General features: G+C 37.3%; 6 protein-coding genes across 7 annotated transcripts; 4 read left to right on the top strand and 2 right to left on the bottom strand.

The window, feature by feature from the left end:
- The first annotated feature begins 1412 nt into the window (after positions 1-1412).
- Positions 1413-2267, top strand: LOC125607874 (probable polygalacturonase At2g43860). Its single transcript, XM_048777357.1, has one exon. It carries the CDS (start codon positions 1625-1627, stop codon positions 2090-2092), a length of 468 nt encoding a protein of 155 aa, XP_048633314.1. The 5' UTR covers positions 1413-1624; the 3' UTR covers positions 2093-2267.
- A 208-nt stretch (positions 2268-2475) lies between these two features.
- Positions 2476-4764, top strand: LOC106449073 (polygalacturonase). Its single transcript, XM_048777356.1, has 2 exons — positions 2476-2862; positions 3464-4764. The coding sequence occupies exons 1-2, from the start codon at positions 2564-2566 to the stop codon at positions 3699-3701; spliced, it is 537 nt and encodes a 178-aa protein (XP_048633313.1). The 5' UTR covers positions 2476-2563; the 3' UTR covers positions 3702-4764.
- Positions 4765-6505: 1741 nt separating this feature from the next.
- On the top strand, positions 6506-7918 carry LOC125608148. Its single transcript, XM_048778102.1, has one exon. The coding sequence runs from the start codon at positions 6506-6508 to the stop codon at positions 7916-7918; it is 1413 nt and encodes a 470-aa protein (XP_048634059.1).
- Positions 7919-8548: 630 nt separating this feature from the next.
- Positions 8549-9112, bottom strand: LOC106358369 (uncharacterized protein At4g04775-like). Its single transcript, XM_013798144.2, has 2 exons — positions 8957-9112; positions 8549-8851 (listed from the first exon to the last, which is right to left on the bottom strand). Exons 1-2 carry the CDS (start codon positions 9110-9112, stop codon positions 8549-8551), a joined length of 459 nt encoding a protein of 152 aa, XP_013653598.2.
- A 2668-nt stretch (positions 9113-11780) lies between these two features.
- Positions 11781-13038, bottom strand: LOC125608147. Its single transcript, XM_048778100.1, has 4 exons — positions 12662-13038; positions 12439-12561; positions 12201-12392; positions 11781-12093 (listed from the first exon to the last, which is right to left on the bottom strand). Exons 1-4 carry the CDS (start codon positions 13036-13038, stop codon positions 11781-11783), a joined length of 1005 nt encoding a protein of 334 aa, XP_048634057.1.
- Positions 13039-14230: 1192 nt separating this feature from the next.
- Positions 14231-17626, top strand: LOC106445038. Of its 2 annotated transcripts, none has more exons than XM_013886519.3 (6): positions 14231-14684; positions 15525-16542; positions 16635-16842; positions 17017-17079; positions 17175-17275; positions 17429-17626. In XM_013886519.3, exons 1-5 carry the CDS (start codon positions 14396-14398, stop codon positions 17238-17240), a joined length of 1644 nt encoding a protein of 547 aa, XP_013741973.2. In that variant the 5' UTR covers positions 14231-14395; the 3' UTR covers positions 17241-17275; positions 17429-17626. The 2 variants fall into 2 exon arrangements, with proteins under 2 accessions (XP_013741973.2, XP_013741972.2); XM_013886518.3 differs by having other exon boundaries at positions 17419-17626.
- The last annotated feature ends 2 nt before the right edge of the window (positions 17627-17628 follow it).

Raw genomic sequence — 17628 nt, 5'->3', positions numbered from 1 at the left:
TATCTAAACACACTATCCTAACTAAAACCTATTTTTGTGTGGATCATTTCTAGGGTTTGCGACCTTAATAAACACACTATCCTAATTAAAACCTATCTAACCAACCCTATCCCAACCCTAGATCTTCAACCCGATAACCAACCATAGATTTTATGCATTTTATTTACCCCGCCAGATCATTTCGTTAGAATTTCGCCAGTGATTCCCAACGATTTTTTTTCATAAAAAAAATAGTTGGTAATTACCGACGAAATCTCAACGATTGCTCTATTTGCATTTTTTGGTATTTCCTCGGTGATTCCTCAGTAATTTCTGATAAAATGCTCTTCGTCGGTAATTCTGTGTTCTTGTTTTGCTTTTTTAGTGTTTACACAAACATGTATTATCATGGATGATTCAACTATTAGGAACCAGAAATCAGAGGAGAAGATTGTTGTCATTACATGCAGAATTAGAAACACTATTATGGACAATAGATATATGTTGCAGCACTCAACATGTCAGCGTTTTGAAGTTACGTTGATTGTAAAGACTTGATCTGGATTACTCAAGATCTAAAAACATGTTTAAACTTTTCGACAAAGTTAAAGGAGCTAGCGATTTGGAAACAAGAATCTTAGGAGTTCTAATTTGGATACCATCCCCGAGCAGAAAACTCATTAGCACAGAGATTCATAGATATATGTACTTTGTTGGTTGTTTTAGTACGATTTGATTATCCGGTTCACGTTTAATTTGAGTAATATAATCATTGTTTCATGTTAAAAAAAGAAAAGAAACTTATGTGTATATATATATATTTCGTACATTCAGTGTATCTATAAATGTACTTTATTGACTATATGTTTTTTTTTTGTCAAAGATGAGAGAGATAGCTTATTGTCATCAAATGTATGAATTTAATCTAGCATAGGATGAAGGTGACAAAAGGCGATTGATATCTCTTCAAATCGAAGATTTATTAAGATTCAATGTAATTCTAAACAAAATGTAGTTTGATTCGGGAAAAAGAAAGCTGCGCCTGCTCAAGTCGTTTAAATTGCTACCTTTTGAAGAAATATCCATTTTAGTTTTAAACTGCTAAATAGTAGGCAACTTTCGTGTAAAATAATCATATTAGCTATGAACAATTCCGCATAAGTGTTGTCAATAGTCTATTTGAAACTTCCGAGATTCTACCGTTTTTCTTGTTAAAAAAATGTAAAAGGAGATTTGAATCCCACTATCATAGCACTGTAATAACAAATTTTTATCATCTTTTAAGACTTTAAAGGGGAAAACACGAAAAACAAAGAGCAACGATGACCCGCTATTATTATAACAAGGTAAAGACGACACTGGCCTAGTTTGTAACTTAAGTAATCCATGCAGACGCGCTGTGTCTTTGTCACCCTATTTGATATGAGCTTTAAACGCAACACCCTTTATCCTTTTATCCGAATATAATTACAATATACTCTAACACAAAATATAAAATAAATAAACCGTGTGTGTATATATACATATACCTTACTACACCTACTCATTGCCATCAAGTATTTTATTCCCTTTTCAACTTCAATTTACGTACCCAATAAGGAGTTTCTTTCATTTCCTCACATCAAACATTAACACAAAAAGCAAGATGGAGAAGTTCCAATATACGATTATGTACGCTTATTTACTTATGTCAACAACAATCTTCTTGTCTTTGCCAATACAATCTCACGCGACAATACTCTTCAATGTGCTGAGCTTCGGAGCTAAACCTAACGGTATTGTTGACTCAGCTACAGCTTTTGCCAAGGCATGGGATGCAGCGTGTAGTTCGACGGATGCTGCGGTTATATACGTACCCAAAGGAAGATATCTTGTTAGCCCTGTTCGTTTCAGCGGTGAAAGTTGCAAGAGCCTTGATATTGTTTTCAGGATCGATGGGACTCTTGTTGGTTCGGGGGACTATAACTTTCTTGGGCGAGAAGAAACATGGTTCAGCTTTGAAAGAGTCACTGGAGTTTCTGTTATCGGTGGTTCTTTCGACGCTAAGGGACCTTCGTTGTGGGCTTGCAAGGCCTCCTTCAACAACAGCTGTCCCGCTGGTGCTACGGTATGATAAGTTGGTCGGAACCAAAAACATTTACTAGACCATGTTTGGAATTCCAAACCAATTAAAAATAAGTGGAATAATTCATATTGTTTATATTTCATATTACGGATTCTAACATGGTCTTTTGAGATTTAGGAGATATAAAAACTACTACTAACCAGAAAGTGATTTAAAAGGATTCTAACATGGTCTTTTGAGGTTTAGGAGATATAAAAACTACTACTAACCAGAAAGTGATTAAAAGGTCAATTAGGCTACACAACAACTTTGAAAACTTAAGAATTTTACTTCAAAATCAATTGAAAATTAATGTAATGGTGTTTTTCCTTTTTATTTTACAGTAGGAATCATTTCAGTAGTGATATGAGAATTTACCAATATCTTATAAAAAATAATTAAGCCCTTTTAACAGAACTATATATTAAACGATATTCTAAAACCTTAGATCTTCTTTCTAATTGTTTTTCTTTGAGTGTAATGATGCAGACAATAAGTTTTGTGGAGTCAAGTAGAGTCAAGGTGAAGGGATTATTGTCATTGAACAGCCAAATGTTCCACATCGTCATTAATCGATGCCGTGATGTTAAGATCAACGATATTCGGATCGTGGCGGATGGAAAAAGCCCGAACACAGATGGCATTCATGTCCAACTATCAACTGATGTTGAAATTCGTAACGCTTCCATCAAAACTGGTGACGACTGTATCTCCATTGGCCCCGGAACCAAGAACTTGTGGGTCGAACGAGTCACATGTGGCCCTGGTCATGGAATCAGGTGATTCAACGTTTTGTTTTCGCGTAATATTTTTATTTATTTCCAGTCCTATGTGAATATACACTCATCTCGAAAAAAGAAGAAGACTACATTCATCCAATGATCGTGACATATATGTGTAATAAGTAGTGTATATGCGCACCTATATATATGTCAGAAAATAATTGAATGGCTTGACTATACTGGTAAGTTCAAACATCTAGTTTGATTAATCATATAGAAAAACACAAGAAAAATATTACTTTTAAAATCATTAACTTTTGATTCATCTAAATTAGATTTAACCTTACTTGAGTCATTTAAAAATAGAGTTCTAAAAAGATTAGGTAGGAAAAATCAATCAATTTTGTGTTTAATTATTGGTCATATAATCGTGGTTCTTTGGAAAACATATTGTGTATGGTAGAAAATGTTCTCCAAAGAACCACGATTATACGACTAATAATTATATACAAATTATTGTTTTATTTGAAATCATTTTTTTTACAAATATGTTTGGCTAACGATATGAAGTATATACACGCTGTTTTTTTTTTTTGGCACCCAAATGAATCTTGTGTCATATATAATTCTTTAAAATATGGTTTTGTCTGAAATGTAGCATTGGGAGCTTGGGAAAAGATAGAGAAGAGGAAGGGGTACAAAATGTGACGGTGAAGAAGACAGTTTTTGTAGGAACAGACAATGGATTAAGAATTAAGTCATGGGCTAATCCATCGTCCGGTTTTGTTCAGAGGGTTCGATTCTTAGAGTCTCTTATGTCCAATGTCAAGTTTCCTCTCATCATTGACCAACACTATTGCCCTCATAACATAAACTGTCCTACTCAGGTACCATAATCAAAAACATTTTTTATTACAATTAGAAATCATTACTTTATTTGGACTGGGGATTACCTATATATACTGTATATAAAGTGTTTTGTGAAATCGTTAAAACTAAGAATAACAATATAAAAGTATTTTGAGTATTATCTACTATTATTACTTTTAATTACTATAGATAAATAAAGATGAAATGCTTAAGTCACTTTCACTCTGATCATAATTCATAATCAAATACATATCAATTAAAGAAACAACATTGATGCCATACAGCTCTAAGGATTTAATTACATTTTGAAATAATGATATAGGAATCAGGAGTGAGGATAAACGATGTGATATATCAAGGCATAAGAGGAACATCGGCTACAAAAATTGCGGTAAAATTGGATTGCAGTGCTAAAGCTCCATGCACACGTATTAGAATGAAGGACATTAGTCTGAGATATGCTAATGAAGCTGCACAATCTTCATGTGTCAATGTCCTTGGAGATGCACTTGGTTTGGTCAAACATCAAACCTGCTTCTGATTATCATTCTATGAAGATCTTAAAAGCCACAAAAATTATAGCATATTTGTATATAAATATATTTTTAAAAAGGTTCATATTTGTTAAAAAAATATATATATACTTGTAGTATTGATTGTGTTGTGTTAATATTTGTAGGTGGGCCAGCATATATGCTGATAACGGCCCATTACGATAATTTTTACGGACAATTAAAAAGGTTATTATACCAATTTAAAAGCTATTTCGACGAAAACTTAGGGTATGACTGGTTTTCCCGCTACCACCCGCAAACACAGCTTTTGTGGTTGGTAGCAGTTGTTAACGTTTTGCAACAATCCTTCAAACCGTTCCAAACCGCTCCAAATCGCTCTGAACCTCATAAATTCAAAAGCTGGTTCCAGCTAGCGTTTGCGGTTGCGGGCGGTTGCGGGAGGATAAAAAAATATTCTTTTTTTTCCAAAACAATATAAATACAAAAATAAAAATATTCAATAAAAAATTAAATTAGAATTATAAAAATGCTAAAATATATCTATTATATTTTAATTAATATTATAAAAGTTTAAAATAAAAATATTTTCTATAATTTAAAAAAAATTAAAGTATAACTTTCTAAATATAACTTTTATATTTATTATAATATAATTATTTTTGATATTTTTATAATTGTATAAAATATAAATATTGTTAATTTATTATTTAATCGTTGCTGCATTTGGTAGTTAACCAGTCATAAGTATCCCGCAAACACACCAACTTCTAACCGCAGAACCAGTCGTACAAATCTCTTAAAACCGCTAGAAACTGCAACCACCCGCATCCGCAAACTCCCGCAACCGCAACTGCAACCGCTGCGGTTGAACCAGTCAGACCCTTAATATCAATCAAAATAAAAAAAGAAAAATTTGCCAAAACACCACAGAAAATCAACTACATTGTCCCTATAGCATAAATCTTTTTTTTGTCGGATTTGGACATAGATGCCCCTGGCCAACTTCAAAAAATCATATCAATTATTTTAAGAGTCAGAAAAATATGAAAAATTATTCAAAATGTACATAAACATGAAACAATCATATGAAAAATAATTTGGCTGACTAAATATTAGTGTAACACAATTTCATATTTTGATCTTCGGATCGCAGAAAACAAAATCTACTAACTACGGATATGTAGATCGTAGTTTCGGTTAACTACATAGGTATCTGACGCTTGAAGATAGTAAAGTCTACGGTTTCGTAATATGTCTACTACCGTAGAAAGAAAAGGTTATGGTTTTGCTTACGATCTGAACCCCGAAAGATTTCATGAACTAGTGTCTCCTATATAACTACTGTCCTGGAATCATAGAATCTGCCAGTTACTAATCCTCTACCACGGTAATATTTCGTTATCTACTAAGATACTATAACCTATCTCTGTAGGATTATACATTCTGCCGTCGTATCTACCATCATATATCAAAGCTACGTGCAGCAGAATGCATGTTCTGCCAAATTCGAATTATTTTCGAAAATATTCCTTAAATCTCTCCAAAATCTGTTGAGAAATATTCTGTAAATCTTTAATTTTCTAAATTTTACGTGTTTCCTAAAGTTATGTTTTCTAAAAAATAACCGTGATCTCTCTTCTTCTTCTTCACAACTTGTTGATTAATTTTGAAACCACCCCAAAAATTTGAATCTCTTGTTGAAGAACATGCATATCTATGCCTCTTGTGGGGTGTGGAAATTTGATCCCTGTAAAGGATGGGGATTTGCTTTTGATAAGGAAAAAGGAGGAAGAGTACTTGCTGTGGAATTGACAAGTTCCTTTGAAGATCTAAGGACTACGGCTTTTGAGGATTTTGGCATTGACCAAAACGATGTCGAGCTTGAGTTAAGCTACTTACCTATGGAGTTAATCAGTACGATAGACTGTCCTCCAGTTATCATTGGGAATGATCGGCAAGTCAAGAATTTTCTTACATATGTATGTGGAAAAGCTTCTTCAAGGTTGTGTGTGTCTATTTCACCTGTCAATGCAAACAACGACAAGATTGAGCTTGATAAGGAGCAATCTAACGCGTCTGGCAGAGACCGACGTGAGCCTCCCTCCGTTTCACCTGGAGATGACATTGGTAGTTCTTCTCAATCGAGCAAGGATGGTGAAGACGAATGTAACTTGAACGCCTTGAAAGAAAATGAAGATGCTGACTTAAGTGGAAAAGAAGAGGATAGGGGAAAAAGTGTTCGGTTCTCTTTGAAGCATGTTGTGAAGACGGGTGAAACGTTTCAAAACAAATATAAGTTAAAAGCAGCATTGGAAATGTCAGCAATGAAGAATAACTTCGATTACAAAGTTGTGAATTCAGATAGAAAACTTTGGTACATCCGATGCGTGGACAACAAGTGTAGGTGGAGTGTTCGTGCTGAGGGGTTATCAGGATCTACATATTTTATCATCAAAAAATATGTGGCGGATCATACATGTGCTGCGTCAAATATGGATAATGGTGGTCGGACAGCTTCTGCAAAAACTATTAGGAGTCTAATAATGCATAGGTATGATGGTGTCAAAGAAGGTCCCAAAGCTAATGATATCATACAGATTATGAGAATGGAACATGGATGCGAGATATCGAAATCATTAGCGTGGGACGCTCGTGAGTATGCGATTAATCTGGTTAGAGGCATTCCCGAGCAGAGTTTTGGAAAAATTCTGAAATACTTGCACATGCTGAAAGAAGCTAATCCAGGAACACACACATTTTACGAAACCGATGTTGATGGTAAATTCAGATTTCTCTTTCTTTCGTTTGGGCAATCAGTACGAGGATTTCATACATCCATGCGAAAAGTTCTTGTTGTTGATGGGACATTTTTGAAGAGCAAATACAAAGGAGTATTACTTGTTGCGACAGCTTTAGATGGAAACTTCAACTTGTATCCTATTGCATTTGCTGTTGTCGACTCGAAAAATGATCGTTCATGGAATTTGTTTTTCAGACAACTAAAGGTTGTTGTTCCGGACGAGCGTGGTCTTGCGTTTGTGTCGGACATAAATAACTCACTTTGTAAGGGGTTTGAGAATGTGTATCCTCTTTCTCAACATGGAATTTGTAATCACCATTTGTTAAATAATGTGGTCACACATTACAGAGGAAAAGGAGTGGTTGGATTGATTGCAAAAGCTTCTAAAGCTTATAGAGTTGTTGATTTTCAGAAGCGATTCGAAGCTGTGTGCAATATTAGTCCAGCTATGGGAGAATATTTAACAGATGCAGATGTTACAAAGTGGGCTCGCTGTCAGTTTCAAGGATACAGGTATGACATCAGGACGACAAACCCGGCTGAGTTAATAAACTCTGCTTTGCGCTCACCAAGAGAGTATCCAGTCATTCCTTTGTTGGATAGCATCAGAGAAATGCTTACCCATTGGTTCTTCGAACGACGCACACGAAGCAGGAAGCACACAATGCCATTAACTATTGCCATCGAGAAAAAGATAGATAGACGGATTAACAAGGGTAAAACGTTTCTTGTCCAGCCAGTTAACGAGCATCGTTTTTTGGTTCGTGGAGATACAATCGACTGCCTGATTGATTTGGACAGAAGAACCTGCTCTTGTGGGAAATATGACCTACTGAAAATCCCATGTAGACACGCAATCAAGGCTGGTTTAACAGTTGGCCGCGCCCCATCCTCACTAACGGATTTCATGTACACGACTTCCAATTGAAGAACAGCTTATGAAGAAACTATCAATCCAATAGGTGTTCCTGAGGATAGTTGGGTGGTTCCAGATACTGTTCGAAATGCCAGTGTGCTAGCTCCTGAATCAAGAAGAGGAGCAGGAAGGAGAAGAAAACGCAGGTATGAGACTGTTGAAGACAAGCTCCGTTCGTCGCAAGGAGCTCAAGAAAAAAAGAGGCGCAGGTGCAGTCGATGTGGCGAAGAGAATCATAACAGGGCTACGTGTGACAGAGCTATTTAGACATGTCTTTGTTTTCGATTTTCTTGTTTTTCATTTTGGTGTTGGTTACTTGATTTGTTTGGTTTTCTTGCTTCTGGATTTTCTTGTTCTTGGATATGGTTTACTTTATTTTATGCAATCATTCCTTCGTTTTCTGCAATGTTATATATTTGACAATAAGTTGTAAACTGAAGCTGATCAATATGTTTCTCTGCAACTTTTACTCTTTAAAAAACATGAAATAGACTGTGAACTGAAGCTGCTTATAAAGCCAACGATTGTAAACAAGAATCCATAGAGTATATTAGTCAAAATAATGAAAAACAAAACTGCAAACTTGATAGATTCTGAAGAAAATCAAACTCAGACAACAAGCACCCGACAACTAGAACTTGCTCAGACACTAAGAAAAGTCCATATTCCTACGATTGCTCCTACAACTACCATAGCCACCGTTGCAATCTTTAGCTTATGTTTCATCTCGTGTGCAACTCTAGCAATCTCCAAGTCTACCTTCTCCTTAAGCTTTTCGGACATCTGACGTTCAACTCTAACCATCTCGGACTTCACCTTTTCCATAACCCTTTCTTCAAACTTCGTAATCACTTGAGCAACCCTCTCATGTTTCGCATCCACCATCCGAATCTCCTCAATCAAAGCTTCATCAATCCATTTAAATAGATGATTCTCAGTTTTTCTCTAGCGCAAAAGAAACAAAATTCAGTCAGTATTGTATTATGAACTGTAAATCTAAGTGATATAGTATGGTTTAATCTGCAACACGAAATCAAAACAGGGACTTACATCTCTCGCGATTTCGCATCGGTAGAATCGTCGATACCTATTCTCCGCCGTCGATGAACCAAACGCGGTTATGCCCTCGCCACACCAACATCTTGTAGGCACACCATGAGTAGAGATTCGAGAAAAACGAGTAGAAGATGTTGACGAACTGGTCATTGCGATTTTGTTGCCAGATTCGCAGATAAAGAACCCTAATCCCCTTTTCTCTATACTTTACGTTCTTAAGTTTCGACAAATGAAAAGAAACTCACGTGTTTGGGGGTGTGTGGACCCGGGTTTAGGGTCGGATTTTAAACATTTTCGGGTGGGCCTAGTGGGTATAAACCGTAATTGGGTTATACTCTAAAACACTTATATTAGCTGCTCAAATACTACACTCTAATACACAAAAATCGACTTCTGAGAAGTATATGAAGACAAAATTTGAAAATACTAACCCGTAAAACATATCTTAGAAATCAATTAAAATCGTCATGTTACATATTATATTGTCAAGAAATTGTTAAACCCACAATTCTTATTTACTCTTGTTAAAAACTACACTCTATAACATGATTTAGGGTATACGATTTCAACCAAATCGAATTTAGGGGTTAAACATCGAATTTTGGGTTCAACATTGAATTTGGTGGGTTGAACCTTAATGAATTTAGGGGTTTCAACCCGTTTTTATTTAAAATGAAAACTATCATAACAATTAACAACAACAATTAACCATGAACTCAAATAAATTAGATAGGGTTGAAACCCTATACCCTAAATCACTTAATATATTAGTTTCGAAACATAAACAATAATCGTGAACTCAAATAGTAGATCAGTTTCAAAACAATCAAAGTAGTGCATGAACTGAAATGATAAACCACAAACTATCAAAGACAACAAGCATGAACTCAAAAGAGTTCAACCGTTTTCTCCGGAGCACGCTTTGGAGGCTTAAATGTGGACATTCGATACTGCAAGGACTCATCATTTTCTGCTTCCCAAAGATCAAACGCTATCTTGTGTCGGGCTTCTTGGATGTTCCGTCATTCACCAAAGAGAAATCTAAACCAAGTAGATGGCACTCTATGAACTTCAACGAATAAGCACCACAGTCATTGCCACTCGTGTTTAGAGCGCGCATCGGGACATAAGAAACAACATACTGTTTGACATTAAAATCTTTCTTCTTATCTGATGACTGGACAGCCTTGACGATTCGTGGAATGAGGACGGCAAATGCTTCCACGGCCTTGTTGTTCTTCTTACCTCCACAATCAAAAACCTCAACAGTCCGGTTCACAAGATTGACGCACATAGAGATCCAATGGATTTGGTTGACACAAATAGGGATGTAGAGACGATCGACATCAACACCCCAAACCGAACCTGTGCTTCCATGATATGGAAGCTCACCTCTTCCATACTCGAGAAGGTTGTTGTCGACTTTGTACCCTCTCCTGTTCCCATCAAACTTGCTGTAGGCGGTGATGATCTGATTACTGAACATACAGTTCAGAAATGTTACTCGGTTTGGCTTCCACCGATGCAATGAGGTTTTTTCCCAAAACAAATACATCATTGCGTCCATGTCCCGAAAAAGACAATGCATGTTTTTAAGGAATGAGAACCAAAAACTATTATTCAATATGTAAATTAAGTCTCAGATAAACTCACATAGTTCTTCAACCATTCATTAGGCCCCATTATACGTGAAGCCAACTCTGCATCAAATTTAGATGGCCCAATCTGAAGTACTCTGTAAATAGAAAGCAGTAGTGTGACGATGTTTGTGAGGAAAATTGAGAAAAAATAGTAAAACAATACAAATACTGCTTACTTGGGCTTGAGGATCCATTCGGTTAGTTTGGAGAATTTGTCTTCTGGAATAAAAACCAATTCGTAGTCGCTGTCTTTGCAACGAACTTCTGGATCATCTATATCATTCAAGAATGGTCGGTTGAAGAAATCTTGAGATGGATCAAACCCTTTAACATGAGACTCTTGTGTAAGGTTGCCCATTGTCTTTTCTAAGTCCTCTTGGGTCCCTAAATTGACATCTAAAGTGTCAAATAAGCTGCCAAACACATCAGACAACTCTGGATCCTGGTTATAAACAGAAAAACATGACATTAATATTTTTAAAACATATATATGAGAACATCAAATACATGCAATTTCAGTACATCATTCTTACTTCAAAATATTACAAACCGCAAACAAACCATCATTCTTACATCAATACTACAAACATTTAACAAAACATCATCCATACAATAATATTACAAACCGCAAGAACAGTAACCGAATACAAACCGCAAGAAGAGAATTCAAATACATGAGAAAAGATCTACTTCTTGTTTACCTTTGTCTGAGACCTTGTCTTAGCAGCAGTTGTAGGACCACCAGTGTGAGAAGGAACCGAAGCTTTGTCGCGAGAAGCTCGAGCGCGGGAAGTAGTAGCAGGACCACTAGCGTGAGTAGACGCCGGAGTAGGAGTAGGAGCTTGAGTAGATGTCGTAGCGGCAGCATGAGTATGAGTAGATGTCGTAGCAGCAGCAGGAGTATGATTATAAGCCGGAGCATGACCATGAGTCTGAATATAAGTCGGAGCAGGACCATGAGGCTGAGTATAAGCCGGAACACCAACTGGAGTCTGAGATGAAAGGATCGTCTGCTCTAATTTGGTAAACCGGTCTTCAATTAAGTCGCAGACCTCAAGCCCTAAGGCAGTAAAAGAAGACTTAAACATACCCTGGATATAGGACTTCATACTCTCTTCAAGATCTCTGTATTTGTCGGTTGATCTTTGGCAAAGTAACCTCTTCTTCCTTGACTCGGCTCATATATCCCGATACTGGTTCTTTCTCTTCTTTGCAGGAGACACATGGGCGGTTTCTATTTCTTCTTCCATTCCACAGTCACTTCTTTCTCCAGCCTCTTCTTCCTTTGAACCATCATCCTCATAACTTTCCACATATGGTTGTTCAGTTTCCTGATAACCCCAAACATGCTTACTCCAGTCATACTTCTTTTTGTACATGTTAATGATCAGATCGACCCTTTCGTCATTCATCTCATCGTCTCGCTCAAACCCAGCATCAACAATGATGTTGCTATTTCCAAGTTGAAGAGATGTATGGAAACACAACTCCCTACAAAAAAAAACAAAGTTCAAAAGTTTAGCACAAAGATTAAGAATCATGAAATATGTCCACATTGATTAAAGGAAGCAAAACTTACAGTGGATGCAAAATCGGACTCAATACTAATAATATCTTCATAGGAAACCTTAGCAGATCCTTTCCAATTTCTGCATCTCATGCTAGTGACGCCTTCTTTGAGCTTCGTACCCAAAAGAGACCCGATGTCTGGAATAGCCTCCATCAACCAAATCTGAAGTGCATAAGAGAATCCATATATGACATAGCTGTTCTGCGTCTTCACTTTATCCCTAGCTTCAGTAATGGAAGTCACAAGCGCATCAAAAGAGTGAAAACCACGGATATTTTCTCATCTTATCGAAATCCATCACCAGCTTGATGTACTTGTGTGGGATGCACACCTTCTCATCCTTCGCCATAACCAGACCAGCAATCACACACAAATACACCATCCTCTGCCTATCAATATGAGACCATGTATTACAAGACTTCAGATGCACCTTCCTGATTTGCTGTAGGCTAATTTTTCCTTTTTTTCCGCAGCAACTTACTCCAAAACCCTTTATCACCTCTCCATTTATCAATATCCAAGTCAGGCTCGTCGTCTTTATATTTCAGACCAGTGATCGCATGGAATTCTTGCATTGAAAATCTGAGAGCCCTCCTAGCAAAATGGAACCACAACTCATGGCGCTTTACGGTCAGAAGCTGCTTACAAACGAAGCTGTGGATCACTCTCCCTGAATACTGAAGCTTGTGCACATAAATATCCATAACCTGAGAAAATAGCGGATCACCCAACACTTCCTTGTACTCTGCTTCAACATACTTCTCCACCTTCTTAAGTATGGAAGTTCGACAAGTGTTGTTCACCTTCTCAACTTGTGTTTCTGTTCCCTCTTTGAATAGGGTTTTTGGCAACCGATCCATCGCCATACCTGTGAACAATGAAACAAATACAATCACCACAGTCAGTACTCATAAAACAAAGTCATCATGATACAAGTTCATAATACTTAAGCGTTGACAAACAAGAAAAAGTTTGAAACTTTACTTAGCGTTCAAAAATATCAAAAGAATTAAACTTTGATAACATAGACACCTAAATCATTAACACTAACTATCTCAACTAAAATCGATACATATCAAGCACAAATTAGGATAATGAAACACATATTTTAAAAAGAAAGACATGAAAATGAAGTCACCAGTTCTTATAAACTCTTATAAATCACAACACAAGGAAAGAAATACAATCACAACAGTCACGGTTCATGCCACTTTTCATCATAAAACAATCGTCCAAAGACATACATACTAGTGAAAACAAATCAAACAAAATCACCAAAGACATACAAAATGCAAACCACATACTTTACATGCTTTATAGATGTCAATACCCAATTAAATGCGAATCCATTCTCCCTCAATGTCACGAGAAACAACAACAGGTACAAGAGATCGGTTGCAACAAACAAACAATCAAAAAAGTATGCAACTTTGATAACATAGAAGCCTAAATCATTCACATAAACTAAATTCGAAACTTATGACAGTCAAACTATGATTAAAAAAAGACTCAAGTAAAAGATACAAAGACATGCAAAAAAAATTCACAAACAAACCTGAAAAGTCTCGATTGGTTTGCTTGAAATAGAGCTGAGAGAGTATATTCCAGATTGGAGAGGCACGAGCTTCGGTTATCGGTGAGGTTCGAGCTTCAGTGGTGTTCGGCGAGTACTTGAGAACGAGATGCGAAGTGGACGTGGTTTCTCAGACTGCGATTAAGATGAAGAAGAACACCACTGGAGTCCTAGCGGGCTGAAGGAACACCGGCGACGGCGAGCTCTGACATCCCGATGACTTGAAATCGTCTTTTGTTCTCTATCGCCAAAGGAGAAGGCGAAATTGGAGTTCTAAGTCACGATTTGAGATTATCCCCTTTTGTTTATTTACCATCTGTTATTTTTTTTTTTACTTTTAACTTTTATTTTTAACAATTAATTTTACAAAAAACGTTTTAAGCTTAGATTAGGGACTTAATTGGGTTTACATTAAAATTTATGCTAAGTGGACAACTTGTTGTTCATATTATGGTATAGGGACAATATACTAATTTTTTTGTTGCATATTTCCAATTTTCCCATAAAAAAATCAGCTCGAAATTTGTTTGAAATCGAGGATTGTCCCGCGAGCGCGAGGCGAGGGAAATCTCAATTTGAAGATTCTTTGGCAACATAAAAAAAGTCTCTTCCTCTTTCTCTCGCAAAAGAATCCCTAATTTCTTCCTCTCATGGATTCGATTGAAGCACCCTCGTTTTCGCTAGGGTTTGACCTTGACGCCGCATCGGATCCCAAGCCTGGTTTGACCGGAGACGACGAGCCTGAGCCGGGACTTACGGTCTCTGATTCCGATCTGGAGCTTGGACCTGGTAGTTCAAGCCCCGCTCTCAAGCGGTTGCGACGCGGATTCAATGATACCAACAAGTGTTCTGCGGAAGATGGTGCCAGTGAGTTGTTAGGTCGCGCGGAGGATCGGGATGATGACGACGACGACATCGAGGAGTTCTCTTCTCCCGAAGGTAACTTACGATTCTTTTGATTCCACTTTTACCTGTTATGTGTTGATTGTGAACTGGCTCTTGCTTAAATTGCTGGAATCGAATTTGAGCTCAATCACGTCTCTGATACAAGTAATTTTACCTTTTTTCTATCACTCTTTGGGTTTTATATTCGAACTGTTCATTTAATTGCGGTTGAGGAACTTTAGGTTTCTTGGATCAGAGATACATTGATATTGAAGGAGTATCTAGAAACTATTGAATTTTAAAGAGCTCATGCTAAGTTGCAAAACCGTCAGTCTCCCTGAGCTATTAGGGATTAAGGTTGATTCTTAGTCTTGGAATGGATCTGTGTGATGGTTGTGTGCTTGATGATAGAAGATGTTATTTGATAATGATGCATGGTGAATGGTATAGGATAGTTTACGATTGTTACATTATGATTATGATTTGAAGATGAAAACTTTTTGATTGCATCTGTTGAACTCTGGTAGATAGAGTTAGTTTTGGAGCTTTTCAAGCGATAAATCGAAATGGGTTTCACGTCATGGTTCTTGGGGGTTTGTGTGCTTGATTGTATAACATGTTATGTAATAATGATTCCTGATGAATTGATGGTATATTATACGAGGAAAACATGATGATTCATGTGTTGTGGCTCAAAGATGATTGCATTTGTTGAACTCTGGTAGATAGTGGGTTTGGCGACTGATAAATCAAACTTGTTTCTTTAAGATTTGTTTTGTGGATGAGTGCTTTAACAAAACTCTCTCTCAAGTCTAGTCCTTGTAATATTTCTAAAGTCTCCATGTTTTGTGGTTTCATCTTGATTTACCACTTGTGTTGCTCGCTTACATGTAGATGCACCTGCATCAACAAGAAGTCATTTCTCTAGTTGCAGTTCAAGGGTCTCACTTCGTTGTTCTGGGATTTTTACTAGCCAGCCTTCTTCTTCTATCTCTCGGAGCCTGGAAAAAAGAAAGCGGTTGGAGGATGTTCCAGTATCTACTGGTACTGGCTCTGGGATTACCTCTGTTGCACCATTGTTTCGGAGTTCAGATTGTAGTCCTCTGCGAAGGTTCCAGCTACTGGAATCAGATTCTGAAGATGACCACCCATCCAAACGCAGCAGAGGTTCGATCCGAATAACTGAAACTAATGATTCATCCTCAAAGAGAAAGGAACCTGGATCCCTTCCATGTACTGGAGATTTGTTGAAAGATTTTCCTCCGGTTGGGGTTTCAAAGACTCAAACACCAGCTCAACGAAGGTTCCAGCTACTAGATTCAGATTCTGAAGACGATCACCCATCCACCCGCAGCAGAGATTTAAGCGGAGTAACTAATACCAATGATCCATCCTCAAAGAAAAAGGAACCTGGATATATGCCAACTCGTAGTCCACTACGAAGGTTGCAGATACTAGATTCAGATTCTGAAGATGACTGCCCATCCACCAAAAAAGAATCAAGCCGAGTAACTAAAACAAATGGTTCATGCTCAAAGGTTCAACCATCTGTTGCAAGTAAACCAAAGAGAAAGGAACTTGGAGATCTGTGGAAAGATTTTTCCCCAGCGGCAGTTTCTAAGATTCAGACACCAGCTCTGGATGATGTTTGTCAAGACTATTTTAGCTCGATCAACAAAAGCACAGCTCAGAAACAAAGCAGTGCTGTGGCAAGTAGTAGCAATAGTGGATTGTTTCAGCAAAATGGGCATTTCTCGGATTCTTCCAACCCTACTCCTCCATCTCATCGTTTCTTCTTGCACAGTGATCCAAGGATCCAGAATTTGGCCCGGAAGCGGTTACCAAACTTCTTGCCTCTGGGGATTTCCAATGATAGAGAGAACCGGCGAGAGGAGTGCCTTATTGATTATATGTGCGTTATATTTCTATTCCCTTTCTAATTTTCATACATACAGTCTTCTTTTTAACAGGGAATTGACATTTACTTTCCCAATGCCATTGTAGGAACCAATTTGGCAGCAACGGGAGTTCTAAAACCGGAGTTTCTAGCAGTAAAAGCTGCAGAGGGACGCAAGCAAAGTCAAAGGTCTCGAAGGACCAAGAGAGCTCCAAAGCGAGATCTGCTGCAGTTCCAAAGGATGCTGGCAGAAGACGTGTATCAGCTAACACTGGTAACGCAGGTCACTGGTTCACGTCCGCAGAAGGAAGGAAGGTCTGTTTCTCTTTCCACAATTAAAGAAAATTACAACTGGGATTGAGCTGTTAAACACACATGCACGTTTTTTAAGCATGGGATTGGGAAGTAAAGTATATGTTACAGAAACACAGACATGACAAGAGACGTCTGAAACATTGTAATATCTGATTTTGTTTCTTGCTCTTGTAGGTCTATATATCTAAAAGTGGACAGGAGTTCTCAGGTCAAAGCGCATATAGATGCTACAAAAAGGTTAGCATCTACTGAAGCTGGTTTGTAATATCTGATGGTGTTATGCAGACACCTTGTCTGTGAACTAACTCATAGAACTGTATTTTGTACCACAGGAGAGTGGAGGCGGATTTAACAAGTCCAGAAAGAAACGACCGCCAAAGAAGAAGGCGAAGAAGTGAATAATTGAAGCCATTTTCACCTTATAGGGACTCACGTACGTAGGATACCACAAACTCAAGCTCTTTTTCATAAAGTACCTTTCACATATCTTATATACCTCGTCTTGGTTTAACATTTCCGCAACCAACAAACTCATTAGTTTCTGTAGAATCAAAGACTGATGGGTTTCTTCTTTAGGTGCTTTCAGACTGATGGGATAACGTCTGCTGTATCGAGTTATACGAAGCTCCAACACCTCGACACTTCAAAAGGCTTAATGCATCTTACTTTAAAGCTTTCTGTCCAATTTGTTTTGATTATGTATTTTTCTTGTTGTGAATATGTTGGATTCATTATATATATTTCTGGAAACATTAGATTCATCAATTATATTCCTTTTTGTATAGT

This window comes from Brassica napus, chromosome A4 (assembly GCF_020379485.1).
Source record: "Brassica napus cultivar Da-Ae chromosome A4, Da-Ae, whole genome shotgun sequence".
Taxonomy (NCBI): Eukaryota; Viridiplantae; Streptophyta; class Magnoliopsida; order Brassicales; family Brassicaceae; genus Brassica; species Brassica napus.
The sequence above is the reverse complement of the archived record's forward strand: the minus strand, read 5'-3'. Positions and strand labels throughout refer to the sequence as shown.